At 44.0% G+C, this 22,646-nt stretch overlaps 2 protein-coding genes and 1 long non-coding RNA gene across 9 annotated transcripts; 1 reads left to right on the forward strand and 2 right to left on the reverse strand.

Moving 5' to 3' along the window:
- Positions 1–4,775: 4,775 nt before the first annotated feature.
- On the forward strand, positions 4,776–19,578 carry LOC124202130. 4 transcript variants are annotated; one of them, XM_046598409.1, is made up of 6 exons: positions 4,776–4,975; positions 11,690–11,755; positions 11,980–12,172; positions 14,281–14,445; positions 14,504–14,973; positions 16,213–19,578. In XM_046598409.1, the coding sequence occupies exons 3-6, from the start codon at positions 12,121–12,123 to the stop codon at positions 18,607–18,609; spliced, it is 3,084 nt and encodes a 1,027-aa protein (XP_046454365.1). In that variant the 5' UTR covers positions 4,776–4,975; positions 11,690–11,755; positions 11,980–12,120; the 3' UTR covers positions 18,610–19,578. The 4 variants fall into 4 exon arrangements, with proteins under 4 accessions (XP_046454365.1, XP_046454367.1, XP_046454366.1 ...); XM_046598411.1 differs by having other exon boundaries at positions 16,216–19,578; XM_046598410.1 differs by lacking the exon at positions 4,776–4,975 and adding an exon at positions 11,093–11,211.
- Positions 9,059–10,601, reverse strand: LOC124202139. Its single transcript, XR_006877937.1, has 2 exons — positions 10,498–10,601; positions 9,059–10,291 (listed from the first exon to the last, which is right to left on the reverse strand). It is a non-coding gene; the product is annotated as an uncharacterized LOC124202139 (long non-coding RNA).
- LOC124202132 (mucin-5AC-like) lies at positions 19,101–22,630 on the reverse strand. 4 transcript variants are annotated; one of them, XM_046598422.1, is made up of 7 exons: positions 22,494–22,630; positions 22,113–22,223; positions 21,673–22,020; positions 20,508–21,605; positions 20,229–20,435; positions 20,107–20,164; positions 19,101–20,024 (listed from the first exon to the last, which is right to left on the reverse strand). In XM_046598422.1, exons 1-7 carry the CDS (start codon positions 22,575–22,577, stop codon positions 19,768–19,770), a joined length of 2,163 nt encoding a protein of 720 aa, XP_046454378.1. In that variant the 5' UTR covers positions 22,578–22,630; the 3' UTR covers positions 19,101–19,767. The 4 variants fall into 4 exon arrangements, with proteins under 4 accessions (XP_046454378.1, XP_046454377.1, XP_046454376.1 ...); XM_046598421.1 differs by having other exon boundaries at positions 22,101–22,223; XM_046598420.1 differs by having other exon boundaries at positions 22,113–22,310.
- Positions 22,631–22,646: the final 16 nt, after the last annotated feature.

The following is a 22,646-nucleotide window of genomic DNA, read 5'->3' on the forward strand; positions in this document are numbered from 1 at the left end:
CTTGTGTACAAGTTTCCAGGCTATATACCTTCCAACCCTTTCGGCAGTCCAACTGAACAAAATATGTTGTTTTAAACCAAAAAAGGTGTCGTATATTTGTTTTGGCTCACATTCCGTCAGTTGATCAGTGCCAAGGTGAATTGAATTGAACAACAAAATTGACCGACTTGTGCAACAGAAAACGGTGACATTATACACAACGCCTCGTTAACTCAATTGTATTTTGTTTGTTTGTGTTATTCAATCAGATAGTTCACGGAAGACGGCATATTCCCAATTTTTTTATCTACCTGTCGCCCATTCCCATTGTTCTCGATTTATGTACCTGGGCAGAGACTTTACTTTCGTTTGACAATTGTCGCTCTGAAAAATGCGATGATGAATGACGAGAAAGTGACTTGTTTACATTTTTTCTGTACAGTTGGACGTCATCCATCGTGTCATTCACGTACTTCATTCTCTCTATATTAGATCCTAACCTTTGTCTACCTGATTGTTCACTGTCTGCACGCGCGTGCTCACCTTGATTAACGACTGAACAGTATCCGTATATAAACTGTTAAGACTTAAAAGAGAATTTGTCTCCTTTTCCATGTGTTATTCCAAGACGCCGAAATGAATCGATGAACCGCATTAATAACGGGACTCCGATATTATATCCAGCTCGCAATTGCTGGGCGATCATCGAACCGGCTATGTATTTCTGATTCGGTCAAAATTGTTACGTATCCTATACACCTATTCCACCCGTGTGTAATAGCATAACAGCACATGAAAGCGCAGAGGTTGGAGGAAAAAAACAAAAAAATAATAATGTCCCTGGAAAAAATTTGTTACAGCCCAAAAAAACCCGCGTTTTATTTCGTTCGCCGGAGCGCGTGAAAGTCCTTGGTATACGGGATTTAAAAAAAAATCACGAGCGTTAATTATGTAAAGCTCTGTCAAGAGCAAAAGAAAGAAAAGACAACTCGACTATACACAAGTCCGCGTCGGTTGCAATTAGTCATCATTCGGGTTTGATTCAGCGACATATTCACACAGCAAGGGACGATGTGTACACGTAGACATGCAAATCTGTGCTGCCGAGATCAAGGTTTTCGCCTATATAACGCACGCTCACGATTGTCTACTATACATCTTTTGAATTTAGGAGCGGGAAAAAAAAAATAGTACTAGCTTTTCCTTTCAACCTCTCATGCTGCAGAGACATTTTACTTTGACACCCAACAAATAACCCGCGTACGTAGTACTACGTTCCTTTTTGAGATAGTATCAAAAGTGTTGTGATTGCGTTTTTCGGCTGAAGCGCGCGTTAAATGTTTCTGCGCACCGGTGTTGTTGTTGGTTGCGCAATCTAAAATCCCGCAGAGCCAATCGAAAGCGTTTTGGCAACAGTAGGCAACTAATGAAGTCAAAATGAATCTACGAAAGATAAGAAATAGTATAGACGATGAAGCTCGCATTCAACTACTAAATTATATGCGCAGTTATTATTATTATTAAGTAGACCAAACTTTTACTTTGCTGGATGAATGTAACAAAGGAACGATCTAAAGAAAAGAAGCGGACCTTATAAATATAAGAAAATTTGTAGTTCAACAAAAAATAATACAAGAACAAAGTTTAAAAAATAAAAATCTAAATTTTAAACAAAGACCGGAGATTCGGTCATTGGACGTGGGTCGGCCAGCACAGCAAGTCATCAACGGCGAAAATGCGAGTTACATCGAATCGTGCAGGTCGTAAAGGTGAGAAAATAGCGAAAGTATCCAACCAGCAGTGCTGAGACAGTGGAAAATGAAAGGAAATGTTTTCAAATTGTATAGACAGTAAGGTACAACGCACTATACACCAATTCACGTATCGTAGTGTACCATGCGCGGATGTATAGTGGAACAACAATTAACTAGACACAAGGAAAAAAAGATAAGAAAAGAGAAAATGCGTGGGGCGATATAGCGAACTATGCGCGATGACTAAGCGCCATCGCCATCGTATAATCCTTCTAAGATATTTGACACTCCTCCCGCCACTGACGCTGCTTTATGTTACCCGTACATCACGAAAAAAAAAGGGAGAGATGATTCACTTTCACTCTCAATCAACTATGATTCATATTCGATAATATTTATCACGCGGGAGATTATCGTTCACGTCGCATCGGTGCACAACAGACTCTCACTCAAATCTGAAAACGACAAATAAATCAACTCCGTGTTATCAGTCGGCCAAATCGACTGGAAATTACATTATTTTATACGACTAGAGTCAATTGTGCGGTGACATCTAACGCAATCGAAATTCTTCTATTTTTTTTTTTTTTAAATCGAGCGCGCGGTTATTTGAACGCATTCGTGGGCGTCTTTCGGGCGTGACGAATAAACGCCGCTGAAACTACTACATTTCGACAGTTGCACGGAAAGGAAAAGTCAACACGCAGCTGTCAGTCAACCCAACGTCAAATTTTGGCTGTTTGATCAGCTCGGCAATTGGACAATTGTTTTCACTTTCGAGATTCAAAAGGGAAAAACTTATTTTAGACCTCAATCACGAGAAAGATAACGAGTATTATAGTCTAATCTCTTTAATGAGAAAGAGTTCCCCCCCCCCTTCTCTGGCTTCTGAAATGAATGAAAAGCGAAAACGAAAAAATGAAAAGCTGATGTAATACTATAACATAAGAATCATGAAGTTATTTAACCAGTTTTTTTAATAGCACGGCCCTCGTAGATTAAAACGTGAGCCAGGCTCAATGAAGTTCGTTACAAGCGAAAGTCGGAGGAGAGCCAGTTGGAAAATAACTCTGCGCAGTTCAGTTTAACGCAAATTTGCTGTTTTTTAATCGTTATCCGCCCGAGTCGTAATAGTCAAAATCGTTACGATACTTTTTTAAAATTTCCATTCACACTGAGGTCATCCGCGCTAAAGGCCATACGACTTTGATTTATTTCACGATCTCCAGTTAATCATGTCACCTTGGTCGTATAATGGAATTGATCATCCTTGATACCAATTACTCGCAGAAATATCCTTGATAATTGATTATTTTATTTGAGATAATTACCAATTATACTGCCAGTTGGACCGGTTTCCTCAATAATATGGACATTAACTTTAAAACGACACGCTAAAAAAATAGTTCCGGAGAAATAGTCTTATTACGTGAAAATTCAATTTGAATCGACCTAAATTAAAACTACTACTGTCTGGTTTCAATTGTTTTATTGTCCCCCCGGAATCGATGGCCAGAGTCATAGAGTCTCTTTCTCTTCGATTGCGAAACGGAAATTCCGCATCAATAAAGATCCGGACGGGCCCTCGGATGATTCACTTTCACTCTCTTGTACTCTACGTACACATTTATCTGGGCGATTATCCATTGGCGGTGCTCATCAGTAACGGACCCGATGCGGAAAATGAAATAAAAGAAAAAACGGGAGCACATTGGCGGCTGTTCTCTTTTGAAATGAGGTTAGGGCGTTGGACACACACACACATTTTTAGCCGTTTGCACATGTGTTGAATTCTCTCCGCCGGCCGGGCTACATTTTTTTATTTTTTTTTATATTGAAGCTTTTACCCGCGTTTATAGTTTTTATTTGTCGCCATGCCCTGATGGTCTTTGCAATTTTTGTGTGTGGGGGAGAGATATTATTTCTATTGTGGACGATTTTCATCACTATAGAAAAACGTACGTTCACGCCGTTCCGGCCGTTTTCCCCTGCGCCATTGCTGCCCTTGTTTCGCCACCTCTGAAATAACATGTAATCCAACTAAATGCTGTAAGGAGCTGGTCGACAGATCGGAATAAAGATAGAAACATCTATTGATAATTTTCTATCAACATCGTTTGAAATTGAATGATTTCAGCGAAAGTTATTTGGACTTTTAAGAAGGGCTACAAAGAAAATGCTGCTGGACAAGCGGTTCTATAACCTCTTGCGTTCACGGCAATTACAATATTCCTGATCACTTCACTTTCTTTTCCCGTTTATTCTTTCTTTTCCCTTTTTGTGTATTAGTTTGACAAAAAGACATTTTTTTATTTCGTGCTGCTGCAAAACAAACTGGACGTTTTTGTGTCGTGAAAAAAATAGAATTGCACGGTACTCCCGCCCAGTTCACTTCTATCAAACTACCAGACTCTCAGTCATTGTCTCCGCGTGATTCCATCGCCATACATATATTTCAATTCGATTTCTTCTCAATACAAAAAGAAATAAAAAATAAAAGAATCTCTACACACAAACTGGTTGCCATCTCACCGCGTAACTGAAAAGTGAACCCCCCTCTTTTTTATATATACGCGCTTATTGATGAACAAGTTAATAACAGTCGGATCGATACTAATGGGCACTCGGTCCCGTTCGGACACAAGACGAATGACATGCAAGAGAGAGAGAGAGAGAGGCGCGGTTCATTTGAAATGGCAAATGAAATTCACCAGCAACCAACCAACCAACCCGTTCGTCGCTAAATAAAAATGACACAACAGCCGAAAAGGTGAGCTGAACTGCTGCTAAATAAAATGATATACCTTTGAGGTGGCGGCATCTTAAAGAAGAATAGAAACGTTTTCAAAATAAAATAAAATGGGAGAACAAAACACGTACGTGAAAATAAGGAGAAGCAGACCCGATGGGCCGGCGTTGAGAAGCGGAGAATGAAGCCAACGGGGGAAAAGAAAATATGCTTCCAACATTGGTGGGGGAGGAGCTTGAGTTTCTTTTCTCTCTCTCGCTGGCTCTCAGAGGAGGGCTCCGTTATAAAGCCAGGTCCTTTCTCCTGCTAGTGTCCCAGTTGGTCTAGCTCATCCTCAGAGTCATCAAGTTCCGAAAGGAAAACATTTTTTATTTTTCGGTCAAAATCCAGTCAGTGGTTTTTAAGTTAACTTCGCCAGCAACTTTAAACCGTTTGAAATCAATTCAATTATCAATAGTGAACTCATCGACCATCTTTTCAAAACCCAAAAAAGGTAAGTGTTGAGATCAAAAGATTTTTAGGAGAATTGTACATTCAGCGTGAAAAAAAATAAGAAACGAATGATGTTCTTATGTATACATTGACGCCGCTGGGGGGTATAGTACATTGCTCATCGGTTTGAAATTGTTGGTACGTGCGGTCATCGTCTATATTTATAAATCACGCGGAATTCCCTCATTTTCACGCTCATGCACACACACTGAAGAAATCTGATGTAGGCTAGATATACATCAGTAGCGCTAACAGCGTTTATTCTCTCTGTGTGTAAAAAACAAAACAAAAACAAATGTACAACTATATACCTGCGAGGTGAGTGACCGGCCATCTTCTCCGGGGCGGAGAGTTGTGCTGGCCATCAATCAACAGAAAATTGTCGTGAACAGTGCGCACACCAAGCATCAGGAAGGAAAAAAAAAAGAGTCGAAATCTCCCCCCTCCTTATTGCTGGTTAGATTATATGATGCAACCGCTTGGCTGTGTTATCATCTAGCATATAGGTTCTCCCCCCGGAGTTCCACCTGAGAAAACACACCGGCACCGCACGCAGCAGCAGCCTGCACACAACGGACCCCGGGTGTATAGATTGACGCTGCTGTCATTTTTGTTGATTGCCTGTTGTTATTGCGGCTTCTACTTGTCTCATCTTCTTTTCTTTTTTTAAAAAAATTGGACCTTCGTGCCATGCCAAAAAAGTTTGGTTGGAAAGTTGTTAACCGGTGGAAAAAAAAATCGTCGCCAATTGTGTGCTCGGTTGCCAGTGAAGTCAATCAGGGGGTATTGCGCCACGTCGAGCAACGATAAATAACACTGCTGCTGATTAGATCAGAATCCGATGGCAGTTGACTGCCGAGAAAGGGCCGGGAGTCGGTTGCGCTCGACGGCGTTCCTCGCGTCTGAAATGGCGTCGGCACGCGATAGACGGTGCGCGTAGGGGCCGGCGGCCGCGCGGGGGACAATCACACACAAAGTCGGTCGTTCGCCTCTTCTTCTTCGACATTAGTCGATACTTTTCCCAAAACTCTCTCTCTCTCTTTAATCAGTGTGTCGCCAACTGTTTAATTTTGAAAATTCCGCCAAGAAATAAAAAAAGGCGCCAATCAGGATCGATTTGAAAAAAAAGGCGCAAAATTCAAACATGTCAAATGACAATAGTTTAGAAAACGGTTGGGTTGTCGATACGAAAAGTGAAATTTAGTCGGGAGAAAAGTCATCCAGCAGCTTTCATCGGCAGATTCCAACTTAGTTTTGAAAATATAAGGTGGCAGGTTTTTTTTTAAGATTTGGCCAACAAGTTCTTGTATGTATCGAATCTCGGTGACGTCACATTATCCTATCCCGTCGCGTTTTGTGTCTTTCCCGGACCGTCCGATTTGTTTCATTCCCCTGGGTTTTCTAGACTTTGTTGAATTATAGATGAGGCTTTCTTTCTCTTTTCGCCTCAAGCCATATCTCTCTCTCTCTGGCATCAGAGTCTCTCTCGGGACACTCTCTCCACAAAACTCTACAGACGCCCAGAAAAATATTTAAGAGAGAGTTCACCGGCCCTTATTTTACTTGAAAAAGCGATCGCATGAAAAATCGAAAGGGAAAACAAAAAAAAAAGACAAAATAAAATTTGTTTTCCCATCGACAGTCCAGGAGCAAAAATAAAATGTGCAACACAACATACGGAAGAGACGATATTATAATGCCGGATAATGCTACTCCTTCCGACCGTGATGGGAAATACGGGGCGGGAAAAAAAAAGCTTATTAACAAGTGCTGGCAAATCACGACAATCGACCACCGGTGGACCGGTGGTTTGGCTCTATTCCTATATCTCTTGTATACATGCATTACAGTTCCCTTCTCATTACACAACACACAGCGTCCGTGTGTTTTGATTTTTCGTGAGAGAAAAATGGTTGGCTAAAAAAGAAAAAAGAAAAAAACTTATTTCAAAATTCCGATAATTTCTCAAAAAGTTCTTTTTCTTTTCTGTCCGGATGGGAAACTGAAAGAAAGTGGTCAGTTCATTGCTGGCTTGTTGGAAAGTCAAAAAGCAGTTAAAGCTCAAAAGTATATAGTACTACCGAGATTGTTATTTTTTCCCCGTTTCTTTTAATGACGTAAAACTAATAACAAACGAGGAAAAAAACAAGAGTGAGAGAAAAATAAAAGAAGACCACACCCCGTCTGGTTCATAGGAATCGGCCGGTGTAGCGGTGACAAACGTAATTTCATAATTAGAGCAGGTAAAACGGGAGAAAACCAATCAAATGACAGTTGCGCACCTGAATTGACAATATAAAACCAAATGAAACGGGAAAATCTGGTGGGTGGATCGCCACTTGTTCCTTTGATGCTATACAGTCAGACAAATAAAACAGGAGAAAGGATCTATGTACAAGATGGACGTATAACGGCGACGCTTTACATCACTGGGCTCGTGTGTGTGGTGGCTACCGCTTCCTCCCCACCTTCCATCTCGTTCTTTTTTATTTTTGTTTTCCTTCTCTTTTGGCTGTCGAGGAAAAGAACCAGGTATGTAGGTCATTCGACCCGATGGCCCGAGCACCACGTTCAGCCGAAGGGGCTCCCGTCAGGTTGATAGTGCTTCAGCCCCCGTAACGTGTCTAGTATACGCGCAAGAATCTTCTTTCCCCTTCAACACACACACGAGGAAGTCTACTTTTTTGCCTTGACCCTCTCTTCTTCTTCCTATCTAATAATTCGTGCCTATAAGAAATCTGGATACACAATAACGTGAATCTCCTTCCTGACTTTTACCCAGACAATGTCAATGGCTGCGAGATATGAGGTACGAGCGAGAGCACAGGTCTCTCCTATACGATTCGAGCGCTTTCTAGGTCGAATCTCTTATTCTGGATATAGTCTCTAGCAGCTCCACACAAGTCGCACAAGCTCGCAGATGAATAAATATATAGGATGAATTCCTTTCACCTTATCTATCTCTCTCTCTCTCCTTTCTTTCTTTCTCTCTCTCTCTACATGTAATGGCGCCGGAAACCAAACTACTTTTACCACACCACCATCACACACTCGTCTTCTATCTTTTTTTTTCCATTTTACGTAACACGACGTGAACCCCAAGTGGAGAAGCTCAGCTCACTTTCAAAGCTCCTTTTAAAATTCGATATTTACTCTTAAGAGCGACGACAAGAGCAAAAGAGAAACGTGATTAATCAAGATGGATCGACCATCAACATCGCTCTCGATCGTGCTGTCCACTTTTTTAACCGGATGAATATGATATAGGAAAAAAGGAAAATGATTTTAAGATTTCAGGCTCGTGTGCAGCTTTGAAAAATAAATTCTCGAGGCCAACATCTTCACAACCCCTCCCTTTAGCTCCGGGCTATATACGGTAGTAGTGTGTGCTGTGCGTCTAGAAGATTATTACAAGAGAGAATGTTTTTTTCCTGTTTCGAGAGATATAATTTCACAGCCAAGGGATATTTGAAGTTGGGCGCATATAAGAAAGGGAAGAAGAAAAACGGAGAGAGTGGATTCCCAACAACAAACAATAACACAACAGAAGGTCTCAGTCAATTTTTTCGAATAAATTTCTCTCTCGTTTCTTTGGATAATATCGTCATTACCATGCCTCGTTTTTTTTTTTACTAAGCCAAAGTTATTTCGAGAAATTTGGTCGAAATTATCATACAGACAGTCGATAGTCCTTGAGCCATCGATGGATACGTTTCTTTTAGCATTCACAATCAAAGATACAAAATAGACAATATGATTATTTTCGCTTGAAAACTTTTCCGTCTTTTATGGCCACAAGGGAAAATAATGATATGATCCATCCAGGTGCGCATTTTCAACTTCCAGGGTCCGTCTAGCGGTCTGGCAATTTTTTGGGGGGGGTTCTTTTTTTTTTATTTTCAAAAAACTATTAATGATATCCGCAGTCGTTGGCAAAGATAATTACCACGGCCATATATAGATTATAATGGCGGCAAAGAAGGAAAAGAAAAATGTTTGGTGTTGGACAGCATCGCACATATGTGTGCGTGTTACATCCGTTTTTTATTATTTTGTTTCGTTTTTTTTCTTTTTGCGGTCGAGCTCGTTACCACTTTGTCAAACGGAATGGGATATTGCACCGTTGCTTTCCGCTCTTGGACTTTTGAACGAAAACAAGAGTCCACTGTCCCTTTTTCAATATTTTTTTTTTTTTTTTTTTAGTTTGAAACGTGTGAGATTGTACGCATCCAACAGCTGATATTAATAAGAGAATTTGTCCTCTATAACAGAGAGAGGGGGCACTGACCACCTATGCCCGGCTGTGGCCGAAAGGGAAATGACCATCTTCATCTTATATCCTCGCGTGAATTATAAGTAGAAACTGTAAAATAATTGTTTCGCTTTTCTCACTTCCCTGTTGAAGAAAATGGCGGATCTTTTTTTTAATAACGACAAATTAAAAACGAGTGGATAGCAACTTCATCATTTGGTCGGAGGTTGCTGGCCCTACGGTGCCCGGACGATATAATTTTGAACGAAAAAAGATGCCTAAAGTCTTCGACATTTAAAAGAAAATGTCTATAGGGAGTTGGTGGCTGTTTTTAGAATCGATCATGCACGGCGGCGTGAAGGCATACAATAAAAAAGGTAAAAACTTTCGCCGTTTTTCCAGGCAACACGTTTCTTATTCTGGCTGCTGTGAAGCAACAGGCGGAATTCTTTTTTCTTTCTGGTTCCCATAGTAGAGAGGCTTCCGCTTTTGTTATGTTACTGCACAGTCGATTGACTTTTCAAGACGGCCGCTTTCCCCTAGAAACAAACAGCTCGGCGGTGGTGGCGTTAATAGCCGTTCAAGTGCGCGGGTAGAGAGCCCCCCTCTCGTGATGGATCGTATCTTATACGACGACAGTTGCGGTTCCTCTCTGATGATTAAGAATCGCCTCTTTCTCGCCCACAAAAACTTGGCGTAAGAGTGTCGGCACAATTACAGTACGGGATTTATAGCCGAAGATGAGACGCGTACAAAACGTAGAAATTTGACTACGTAATTATCTTTGGTGATGTGGAAATTGTTGTCGGTTACGTTATTCCCCTCTTAGTCAAAGAATAGAGAGAGACATTTGTCCCTACCTTTGAGCCTGGGAAATACGGCCAGGCATCCACAGTCGCTCCATCCATCCGCAGGAAAGTTGAATCCATCAGGTGGCCAGGGCGTCCTCGTGAATACCCCCACACTCACATGGGTGTACACGAGGACATTTGAAGATGGGGGAAGAAGAGATCCGTAACTCGGACGACATCGGTAGTTTCTCCAGTGGAATGAGATGCTGTTTATCTAAATAAAAAATTACAAATGGGTTACGAAAAAATGTTTGTAGAAATAGCAAGTGAGGAAAAGTTGAAAACGAGACAGTGGGTAAACCCTAATTGTTGATAAAATGGAGAATCAAAGGTTTCCATGTAGTACACTGCATGTATGCAAGTCATGCATTTTAAAATTATCTAGCAGGTCGCAGGAATAAAAGTAATGAAAATCCTTACCCAAGGGTTGACACTGAGATTGTTGCTGACGGCAGGTCCAGAACATGCAGAACTTGCATATCTTGTTGGTATATCATGGCTGGCTCAGGCCTCAAATCTGCACATGAAGGAAAAGGTTACATCGTGCAAACATATTGCCATGCTTTGCCATGGCTTACATGATCAATGCTAGTTAGAAAACTCAGAACTCAGAAATCACAATTCACAAATTTGGAACAGGTTTTTAACTCTTCCATTTATGCTCCCATGATCATTAGATTTGTATTCTTACTTTAGTTATATTTACCTAACAGAATGGTGTGTATTAAGCTCTTTTATAAAGAGACACGACCAGAGTTGGCATGAAGGCCACGTTTATGTAAATTTAGCTGCTGTGCTTCTTTTCGTACAGCCACTGTATTTAATCTTGAACTTCATCTCTTTGTCGAAACTGGTGAACGAAACGAAATCAGACGACACTAATATTCTAATTAGCCGTTTTTAATTTAAGCTATCGATACAATTAAAAATTGCACAAACAATTGCAAGTGGGGCCAATATGTATCGATTTTTTACCGATATCAATTATGGAGGGAAAACAAATGTCGTCTGCGTTGTTATTTTTGTCATTTCGTTGATTAGTTCTTACAAAAATGAGACGAACTTCACGATATGATCCGAAACGAAAGGTTTTTGAAATAGCAAAGAACAGCGACAAGAAAATGTCATCAACAGGTAAATCAAACGTTATAATTTGTTGCTAAAACATTCAACACCGTAATCGAATCCATCAGTTATTGAACATTTCTGAATCAGCTCCCCCCTCCCGTAAACTGATTTGTGCAACTGAAAACTGATAAAATTGTTTCCCGTCGAGAAACCCATCATAGGCAAAACACCTGTTTCGTCTGATAGTTGACCAGGTCCCAGTTTGAATCTGTGTAAAGTCCATCTTGTATCTTGTGTGTGCTGTTAGGTTGTGGATTGTACACAGAATAAGATAATGTGGGTAACGATTATAATTATGGGAGTCTTTCAAATTTCAAAAGAAATCTAATTGGCATTGATCCATTTTGGTTACAACAGAATGTGTTTGACATGATTCCAACAAGAAAAGAGGCCATTTCTAAAACCTCCTCATTTGATGCATGAAAAACCAAGGAGAACGTTGATGACTAATTTTCTGAATTTTTGTTTGTTTTTCCCCTAATAGTTTTGGAAAATATTCGACGCCGAAATCCAAACGGTCATTTAGCGAGACTCGGCAGGACGCAATCAGGTAAGAATCTGCTTGAAAGAAAAAAACTCTCACGTTGTGTAAAAATGTCGGATAGAAAACGGTTATTCGGGCATGCGCGGAACCGGTACAGATAAATGTAGCGCAAATGTTGCAAACGTTTTGTTTCTTTCTTTCTTTTTCCTTGGCTCTCTCACGACTTTTGTCGTGTGTGTGTGTGTCGGTAATGTTTAGTGAAAACTTTTCTTTTTTTCTCATCATTGCAGGTAAAAAGACAAAGGAAAGGAGGAGAGAAAAGAGGCAGACCAGGAGGCTCCTGCCCACTTATCGTGAATTCCGCCCGACTCCCGGGAGCAGACAAACCAACAGACAGACAGCCGACGAGCACAGACGAGAGAGAGAGCGCAATGAGGCTCTTCTGGCAGATCATCGTCTTGTCAGCTGTTCTTCTCGAAGCCGGTGAGTCGCGATCTATCGACATCTTCTTCTTTTTGTTCCATCTGCGGCGATTTCTAAATGAACGGGCCAGGGTGTCCAGTTTCACCGTCGTGACCGAGTTGAAAAGGAAAAAGAATTCCGAAATATGAATGCGGGATGACGGCGCGTGATTTGATGGAAAAGCGAAAAAATCAACATGGTCCGTAAAACACCGATCATCCTCCGTTGGGGTGTGTCTATCCTTTTAACTGCCGTTCGTTCGTTCGTTCGGGAAAAACTTTCTCCTACCACCGTACATATAGGTCCCAGCCCACTCTAGTCTCTCGTTGAAGATACTACAAACTCTCATCACTTTCGCCCAGGATCTTTTCGTGCAAACCGCTCAAAAGAGTTCTTCTTCTTCTTGACTCCGATCTTAATATTGCGCAATAACTAATAACAGAATAGGAAGGGGGGGGGAGTGAAGTGAAAGCGACGATTCCGTTTCGGGCCGTTTGTCAAAATCAAGTGCGAATCAGCTATAGTAGGAGTAGACTACTTAACTGTATGTACAGCTACAAAGCTACTTTGTTGGGGGGGCTATACACACTCGACAATGAACATAACAATCACGACTCTTTTAATGTACACATAACATGTGCACGTAGAGGCAGCAATCATCGGTTTTGTGCGCAGATTAAGTCGTGACTCGACCATCGCCAGTCTTTTTATTGTAATACGGGGATGAAAAATGAGTCGGCCCATTCTATCCGACAATAGATTTATACAGGTAGAAACATCTTCCGGCCCCCCTCCCGAGAGAGATGGTCTAATCACGCTCCATGTTGAATGGGACGTCCCCTTCAATCTCACATTTTTCATCAAAGAAAAAGCGCGGAGAAAAGAAAAAGGAAAATTTTTGAATTAGATTAACTTTCCCGCTTTCCCGGTAGAAAATCGACCAGTTCGTGACACACGACCTTTTTGACTCTCGTCTTAACGGCGCGGTTTGCACGTTAAACGATGTTTTTCTCAAAATACTTTCGCCGCAGAAAATATAAACGAGAGGCCACTTATTCATTGTCACCCCCAACGCTCTACCAAGAGGTACAGACGAGAGCAGCTTTCCAGCACGAACGAAAGTGAGTCCGCTCAAAATCGGGAGGAGAATCTTCCAACTGGATTCGATTAGAAATCGCGCCACCTTCGTCAGTTAGAAAGTCCCAACCGAAAGAACAAGCCAATCTGCTGGCTGTCAAGCAGGGTCGTCGGCAAGAGGTCGGCATGATTTGCGAGCGATTTCATTGACACACACAACCACCACCAGCAGTTTTCCCGCATACACAACAACAAACACTTGCCATGCATCTTTCCCGTGAGAAAAATTCCAATCATTGCATTGCCTAATTTGGATGGCAGGCTTATTCACTCTCTCCGTTTTCTCTTGTAGAAGAGTCCAGTCCCGCACCAAAGAGTTTAAAACACATAAAAATAACACAATGTCATGTCTTCTTCTTTTCAAATTTAATTTATGGCTAGAGTATATACATACCCTACCATCTCTATACCAGGCCAGTTTCCTTTTTTTTTCTGTTTAATATCCCAGTCATGAAAAAGAAACACGCACAATTTTGTTTGTTGTTTTGTTTCTCTTTTCTGACTGGATTTCGAATTTCGCGCTCCGAGGAAATTGCATTCCCCCCCCATAGTAGTGGCGTTTTCTCTTCGTAACCAGCGAATTTTTTTGAATAGACGGACGTGTGAGCACTGAGTGGACCAAAGGGGGAAATGGCAGTGTATAACTTTCTCCTGTTGTTGTTGTTGTTGAGGAGGGGGGTCAAGAGACACACCTATTCGTGACCTGGAGCACACAGCACAATGGCGGGTCCCCCGTGTCGTTTTTCCCTTTTCTTTCCTTTTCTTCAAAGATGTTGCATCATCATCAAAACGAAGCGGACAATAAATAGGAGTCGGTAACCACCAACAACAACAACAACACGCATGTCGTTTTTCTTTCACGTGACTGGGCACAAATCATCAGCGATGCAAAATAGCGAAACTAAATTTTGTTTGGGGGGGGGTTTTAAATGTTTAAATAATAAAAAGGAGAAAATCCAACGTAATAATCGAACATGTTTAATAAACGGCAGGTAAGGAGCGGGCGCTAGCGGCTTCCAATGCGGCAATCGTCAACGACAATGGCTCGGCCGGCCGTCAAGTCGCGCCCACCAGCACCAAGACCGTCTACGGCTTCCTCGATTTCACCACCATCGTCAGCGACACGATGATGATCTTCAAGCCCAGCAAATCTGGAGGTAATTAACTTCAATTTTGATTTATTACGATTCATTCATTTTTCCCACCCTCGTCCAGGTAACAAGGCCAGGAACGCTTTTGCATCTCCACGGACGGCTTCCGTCGTTCTCAACAAGTTCAACAAACCAGGACCCGTGAACGGCCATCGAGCCAAAGTGGAGGCCAGCCAGCCCGTCGCCCTGGAATCGTCGGCCACTGTCCAGTTGAGCGAGGAGAGGGACGACGATGAGCAATCGCGCGGTAGGAGCGGCAACGGGCGGTTCAAGCCGTCCAGACCGCGCCAGACGACCACCCCATCCAACATCCACATCGAGGGTAGTTTGGTCAACTTCGAGGATCCTTCCGGCAGCAGCCAATCGACTCCGCGCGGGAAGGCCGCCCTGACGGAGCGGCTGAAAGTGCCACGCCGGCAGACCATTTCCCTGGAAGGCAAAGGTCCCGATCCGGTTGTTCCGTCCTATTCGGTCATCAAGAGCCACGTCGACGTTAGTTCCAGGGTCGACATTCACATCGGTGGATTGCCCAAGGTAAAACTAAATAAATTTTCTTCAAATTCAGTCAGTGAAAGTTTCGAATAATTCAATTAATTACATAGCCACTCCACGGTCCCTTAGGGTCTGAATTTGTTTATTCCAGTCGATTGAATTTGATTAATTTACGAGAGTTTTGAAATTGTTCGAAAGAATCTAGTAACCCGAATTCGATTATTTCACTTTACTGGAACAGTCGTCAAAAATCGATTCGGAATTTCCCCCCACCCACTTCGAACGGGTGACACCATTCCGACCGAAACAAAACGATGGCACCCACACACGGAGTTGCAAACAATTTTCTAGACTATACGATCCAATTTCCAAAATAGACGATCGGTTACGCTACTTGGGAAAAAAACTGGAACGAAAATTGGCCCTGTGTAAAAGTCTCATTGGGTGAAATTCCTTTTTATTTTTTGAAACTATTCCGCGTTTCCCGCCCCGGTAATTTTTATGACGGATTACACATCAACCCAATTTTGGGGGCCCGTCCCTTTTATTTTATTTTCAAATTTTATTGGATGACAGCTGCACACTTTTGTCACGGACAATAGAGCACGAACGATAGGCCTCTCTTTTCACTCCGCCCGGCGTTGATGACTTGTACACACTTCAGGCGGATAACAATTTAAAAAGAAAAAGAAAGGCGGAATTGTTTTTTTTTTTTTCATATTACGACGACTCTGTTTCTCTTTTCTGCGCTATTTGGTTGTTCCTTTGCGGGTTTTATAATATCAGTCCCCCCGGTAGGGGAAACGCGCCATATAAAAGACGAAGGCGTTTGCGGATGTCGACGGAATCCTTTCCCTTTTTTTTTCCGCCAAAAACCTTGGCCTTTTTTGTTGGTCCCCGGGGGTCGCAGTTTCGTTTGCGTGAGCATCCGCACACACACACTTTCTACGCGCAGTGCTTTACCCATTTTGAACTTCCCGCCTAATCATTTCTCAGATGTAACAAGGAGGGAAATCGTTCCGGTTGGGTGAACTCAACGTCATCCGGATTGACAGAGAACATTGTCAGTACAGAAAGACGGAATGAACAAATGGGAGCGTGACTTTCGCTCTTATCTCTCGGGGGTTGTCGTGAGGATGTCGTCAAAGTCGTGAGTCGCTTGTCGACTTGACGACATAATTATTCACGATTCTCTCCTGCATAATGCGCCATTGACTAGACGTCGTTTATTCAAATTTTCTTTTGTCGTTTCTTTTTCTTTTTGGGGTTTTGGCGGTTCAGCAGGTGAGTGGATCTTCAGCCGGAAGCAGGTTCCTACCCAAACAGGTGGAAGTTCGCATGGAAGTGAATTTATCTCCGCCGACCAAGAAATCCGCAACGACTACAACGGCCGCCTCACTGCCGGCCGGACAGAGTTTGGTGTCCAAAACGGTCGGGACCCGCATCCAGAACGGAATGACGACCATCCACGAGACGTCGGTCATCGGGACGACCATCGACGGCCAGTACGCCCATTTCGTGCAGAGCACTTCGACCGTGTTCCAGGAACCGACGGCCACCGTCGACGCTCTGCCTCCGGGTCGATCCGGAAGCGTTGAAGTCGTTACCGATAAAGCGATGACGGTGTCGGTTGCCAAACCCAAAATCACCAAGCCCGGAAGCGGTCCGTCCAAACCGATGACGGAAGCCGAAGACAAGGCTCATTTCGCATCGCTTCCGTCGCTGGAATCCCTCTTTGAATCTGTCAGCGGTCCGGTCACAACCAAACCGGAAGAGGAGCTCCCCAAAGCGGAACCGCAAGTTTCCAGACAGAATATTCCGACCGTATCCATCCAGGAGGAAGTGACTCCGCCAGCCGTCCAGCACAAATCCCATTCGTCTCCGCCGGTGGTGCCCAGACCTTCCAACTCGCTCAACTTGGAGAGACGGGCCGGATTGGCTTCGTCGCCCAGACTACGTGACGCAACCCCACGACCTCAGCGTCCGGATGAGCAGCGCTGGCGCTACAGTCCCACCCCCAAACCCAAAGTGGCCATCCAGAGAACATCCAACGCATCCGGATCGCGCTTCCGGGAAAGATTAGCCAATCCGGGCTCCAACAGCCAGCCGTCGAGGGACAGCGAAGCGGAAGAGCTTTCCAGCTCCGTCAGCCAAAATTACCAGGAGCCGGAATCGCCCGATCCGACGGAAGTGATCACCCTCCGCGTTCAGAGCGTGACGCCGGAAGGCTACAGCAACCTCTACTACGAAATTGCCACCATCAAATCACCGTACATTATGCGGCTGGGCGCCGTCCGGAACACTCGCTTCGTGACCCTGACCCGGAGTTACACCCGACTCATCACGCCGACGCCACCTCCGGCTTCCGTCGCCACCCTCATGGACGACAGCGACTACAGTTTGCCGGAATACGAGCCGGAAGCCCTGCTGGAGCCCAGCCAACCTCTGCCGGATCCGGAGAACATCCTGGCGACGACGACCCCCTACGAACAAATCTTGAAGGAATCCAGCGACACGGCCACTTTGCCGGCCATCATCGTGGCGGCCACCGAAGTGACAAACGACTACACAATGCAGACCGTGACGGAAACGTTCAGCACGACTGAGTTGATGTTAAAGACGTCCATTTTGCCGTACCAGCGGGCCGGCACGACGTCCCACATGACGCTGACACAGTCGTACTACATCACCCGAGTCGTTGTGGCCGTCAAAACCGTTCCGCCGGAAGATCTCTACCAGTTCATCCCCAGCAAGAAGCTAACGGACATCAGCACCAATTTGCAGGAGGCCGGCTCCGAGCACAACGTTCGACTCTTGCCCGGCGAGCTGGAATTCAGCGAAAACGACGAGTACTCGGATCAGGAGGACGACGGCCACCGCAACGAAAAGCGCGTTCCGGCCCCGCAAGACTATCCAACCGATTCGGATCTGTCCAGCATCGGCCAGGAATTTGACCTGTCTTCGGTGGACCGGCCGTCGGCGCAAGTTGATTTGGAACCCAGTTTGGTTGATCCAGCTGGCGAGTTGACGACCAGGGCCGGCACTCCTCCTCTGCCCAACAGCTTCCAGCAGCTGGAACCCTCCATCAATGTGCCACAGCAATTCCCCACCGGCCAAGAGACGCCCATGCTGTCGCCGGAACAGTTGCAACAGCTGGCCCTGTTCCGCTACATGAATCCGTACGCAGCGGCCGGCCTGCCGTTCGGCTATCCCGGTCTGCCAGGCTACGGAGGCGCCAACGGCGGTGGGCAACCTCAGGTGATAACCACAAGCAAACCAGTGGTGCGGACGCTGGACGTCATCCGGACGGAAACGGTGCCCATCTGGAACGGAGTGACGACGATTTACAGCACCATTACGCGGACGAAAGGGACGACGGTGGTGACGGAAACCGAGTACGGGACGCAGACGATCGCAGCGCCACTCAACCCGCTCTTTCCTGGCCAGCAGTACACGATCGTGAGCAGTCCGGTCGTGACGGAAGTGACCACCACCAGCACTGAGCTCCGCATTTACCGCATCATCTTCCGGGCTCAGACCACCTACACCACCGTGACTTCCACCACCGTATTCCCGACCATGGTCACCACTTATGTGTCCAGCACCGTGGCCATCCAGCCGACCGCATTCCCAGCTGGATTATTTCCCGGATCCTATCCATACGCCGCCTTCGGTTAATACCACACCAACACCGAAATCAGAGAAACAATTTTTTAAAAAAATAATTATGAAATAGCTTATACAATGATGGAATAAGTGTCTTGGCATATTCAAATCGAGACCAACTTTAATAACTCACCTTCCGTGTACGTGTGTCTAATTTTCTCGACCATTTTTTTAACCAGCCATCATCCTCCTATAAAAATGAATTTTGATGTAATCCTGCCCCCCCCCCATCCCCTCCTTTTTTTGAAAATGAGCGTGAGCGTTTCTCGAGTGTGTACATATTATAATGTCAAGTCTTGTGTTTTGTGAAAAAAATTATACCGATGTCTTCCACATGGATACACACCTGGAATCCCCCCTAATTCTTTTCTCCACCCACCACCCCCAGTACCGACTTGCATGTTGATTCCAGGTTGCGTGATTATATCTCTCTTTTTGAAATGGCGCCGTTATTTCTTTTCTTTTCCTTTAGCTAAAACTTTCTCCTCCTTTTTCTCTATTTAACTTCTGGAAGACGAGGGACTTTTTTTTTGATCAGTTTTGATGACAAAATGAAAGAGAAAAAGAGAGGGAGGAGAGCAGCTGTCAAGCGTGCATCTAAATAAAAAAAAAAGGGACGATTCAATATCTGTAGGCAATCATTCTTTCTATACACCCTCTCTCTCCCGACAAAATACAGTATTTTCAAAAAGAAAAAGCGCGCTGGTCGCCCGCGTCGCCATTTTTAACTGAAACGCCGAAAAAGAAATATATCATAAAAAAACAGTTATACAGGTAGTAGTTTTGAGAATTTAGATGAGCTTTAAAAATTGAAAAAAAAAAACATATCTCTTAGTTTGTGTGTAACTTTCTAAACATTTTCCTATCAATTCCCATACCCCCCATCTTTTTCTACATCTCCTCTTTCAAACACCAAATTTTACTATTCGCCCAATTTGCCTGGATTCAGAGATGACATAAATACAATCAATCGGTTATTAACTTGAAGGCGGTTTTCATTTCAACAGAAACACAAAAGACAATTTTTATAATAAGAACACGGAACTTATATAATAAAAAATTAATATCAATTTAAAGAATGAATAATATCAATAAGATTAGTTGAATGAATTGGGCTGATGGGGAAAAAATCACATACCTTTTTGAGCGGAATAATATGATTCAATTTTATCACGAGATTATGTTGACGATGGGACGCTGACCGGGGCCGGTGAAAACGGGCGGGTACATATTTTGCATGGGCATCATCATGGACGGTGGGTAAGGTAAATGATGACCCGCCCCCATACCTCCGTATCCTCCGTATCCTCCTCCGCCGCAGCACGGCATGGGCATGGGATTGGTGTACGGATTGTTGTACATGCTGTTGCCGGACGCAAACTGGAAATCGGATCTACCCGAGCGCATCATCCGGCGAAGTTTCTTGTCTGATGCAATTCCATCGTATTTTATAAAATCAAATAGAATTAAGAGGAAACGTCAAGTTGACGATAAAAATTTACACAATACCTGGATCAGATTCGGTCCTATTGTCCATCAAATTGCAAGCCAGCGTGATGGAACCAATCTGTAAGTAACGACCACTTGTAATAAAATAACGCCATCGAAGTGAAAGTGCGGAATTGTAATACCTGCAGTACAACCGAGACGCACAAGAATGAGCCGGTGATGACGAGCAACATTGGCTGGACACAAAAGTAAGCCAACTCGCAGAGAAGTTTCAAATCGCGATCAAAGTTTTTGTTCTTGTTGCGATTGCTGGCCTTGTCGTGGGCGAAGAAAATGAAAGCGGACGTCGCCATTTCCGCCATGATGACCAACACCAATGCAGCGACGCTCTGAAATTTCCAGGGAAAAAACAAAGTCAATTAGAACAAGTCGAAACAAAAAAAAGATTTCTCTCTTCATACGAATTTCAGGCAGCCGTCGATGCGAAATAGGCCACCGCAAATGCCCACTAATGAAGAGAAGAAGATAAGTAGGCCGGCGGCCGTGCAGACGTAGAGGCTCGTCTGTACCAGGAAAAAGACCTGCTCAAAGTAGACCGGAATGTGGTCAGCTGTCAAAGTGTCACTCGAACTGACGGCCGGAGCAACGGTCGTCGCCGAAGCCCTCCTATTGCGCAGTGGACGGGCAGAGAGATCTCGCCGGCCGACCAATTTGTTGATGATATCCGTCAGGTCGATGAAGCCCACTGGACTTTTCGTCGCGGTGGTCATCAAAGTGGTTGCGGCTTTATGTGTCGTAGTTGACGGAGACCGACTGCTGGATGCCGTGGTTGTTTGAACCGGAGTAGTGGGCATAACCGTCGTCGTTGAAGCAGTTGTCGCTTCCGTCGATGGAGAGGATATCAACGTTGTTGTTGGAGGTTGTGTTGTTGTGGCGGTTACACTCTGATGAATCACCGGGGTCGTTGACGGAGTAAATACTGGGGTAGTAGATGGATCCAGCGAAGTAGTTGCAGTAGTAGTAGTTTCAGGTGTTGACGTTGAATGAACAACCACAGGGATTTCTGTCGAAGATGTTGTCACAGTTGTTGAAGACGTCGTAGATGTTTCCGGCGTAGGAGTTGTTACAGATCTAGTTGATGTTGTTGTAGATTTCGTGACAGGTGTTGTTGTTGTAGATATTGTGGTCGGCGTGGAAGTTGTTGGCCATTCAGTGGTAGAAGTTGTAACAATTCCAGTTGACTTTTCTGTTGGCGCTGTGGTTGTAGTTGTTGGGGAAGTTCCGACCAAAGTTTGAGAGGATACGGAAGATAGTCCATCGATTGTTGGTGTTGAAGAGATGGACGGGTTGGCCGTTGAAGAAGTAGACAAAAGGACAGATACAAGACCTACGGTTGACTTGATTGCAGTAGTCGGCGTCGAAGTAGTGTTTGTTTGCAGCGTAGGTTGTTGGCCAAAGGTTGCTGGAATGGACTCACTAGAGCGGCTAGATGTCAATGTTGTTGCTGCCATTGTCCACGACGTTTGGGTGTTGGAGAAGTTAAATTCCGCAATGGGTAACTGCGTTACAAAATTAATCGTGTTATTTAATCGCTTAATGATTTGGCTAATAGTTAAATTTACTCACTTTCTTGAAGGATTGGGCTATTCTCAATTCATTTTCAAGTTCAGCTATTCGATCCTTCAGTAGCTGCCCGAAGTTAACCATTTCATCGGAATTATTTTTGATTGGAGACGAAGTTACTAAGCTCAAACTGCTAGGCCTACTGGTGCTCGTAGATGTCTTCGCCATGGTCGAACCAATTGTAGGCGTAGTTGTCGTCGTTTGAGACAAGGTTACTGGTTTCGTGACATCCAAGGTGCCGAAAGAAATTGTTAGGGTTGGAACCTCATCAGCTGTGCTGAAATTGTCCACCAAGGTAACCGGAAACGGAGGAATTTGTGGATTACGTGAGGTGCCATTTTTGGGACCAACCTGTATAATTTGACAGAATGAGGAAGGATAGAAAAGCATTAGAACTCAAAGTTCTGATTAGCATAACAATTCGTTCTTACATATCGACTAACCCGGGGTCGTCCTTTTTTCGTAGTCCGGGTCGTGTTGTTGTTGTTTTTGGAGATGGTCACGGATGGCAACGAGGTGACGGGCTCTGCTGTTGGTAGTGTCAAATTAGATTCCTGAATGGCAGCAACGATCACCTCATAAGTTTCAGGCATCAGTTTAACTTGATACAGACACAATACTGAACACGTCAGACCAAGTAGCTGCAAAATACAATACACAACAGAAATAGTTCATACCCAGCACGAACACAAAACACTTTTAACTAACAGAAGCACAATCATGTGGGGAATAAGAGTGTAAACAAGACACAGGTGATGTAGAAACTTACGAGAATTTACGTTCTTACTAAAAATAAAACAAATGATTTCGACATTGACACTCACCAGCACTGTGACATTGATGGCGAAAAGTAAAATCCGTTTGGCAGCCGAACCAGCACCGAATGTCACTCCAATCGTGGCAGTCATGGCTAAACACAATGCCCACACGTTGGACCGTGAAGTATTCTTAACGGTCTCTATCAAATGACTGATTAT

Source organism: Daphnia pulex, chromosome 9 (assembly GCF_021134715.1).
Source record: "Daphnia pulex isolate KAP4 chromosome 9, ASM2113471v1".
NCBI classification, from domain to species: domain Eukaryota; kingdom Metazoa; phylum Arthropoda; class Branchiopoda; order Diplostraca; family Daphniidae; genus Daphnia; species Daphnia pulex.

Bases quoted from the DNA above. Each gene is read 5' to 3' on its own strand.
- LOC124202130 (XM_046598409.1), top strand. From the start codon at position 12,121: ATGAGGCTCTTCTGGCAGATCATCGTCTTGTCAGCTGTTCTTCTCGAA. The intron at 12,173-14,280 runs GTGAGTCGCGAT...AATAAACGGCAG, and splicing joins AGCTGTTCTTCTCGAAGCCG to GTAAGGAGCGGGCGCTAGCG. The intron at 14,446-14,503 runs GTAATTAACTTC...ACCCTCGTCCAG, and splicing joins CAAGCCCAGCAAATCTGGAG to GTAACAAGGCCAGGAACGCT.
- LOC124202132 (XM_046598419.1), bottom strand. From the start codon at position 22,577: ATGACTGCCACGATTGGAGTGACATTCGGTGCTGGTTCGGCTGCCAAA. The intron at 20,165-20,228 runs GTATTACAATTC...CGTTACTTACAG, and splicing joins GCGTCTCGGTTGTACTGCAG to ATTGGTTCCATCACGCTGGC. The intron at 20,025-20,106 runs GTATTGTGTAAA...GAATTGCATCAG, and splicing joins TAGGACCGAATCTGATCCAG to ACAAGAAACTTCGCCGGATG.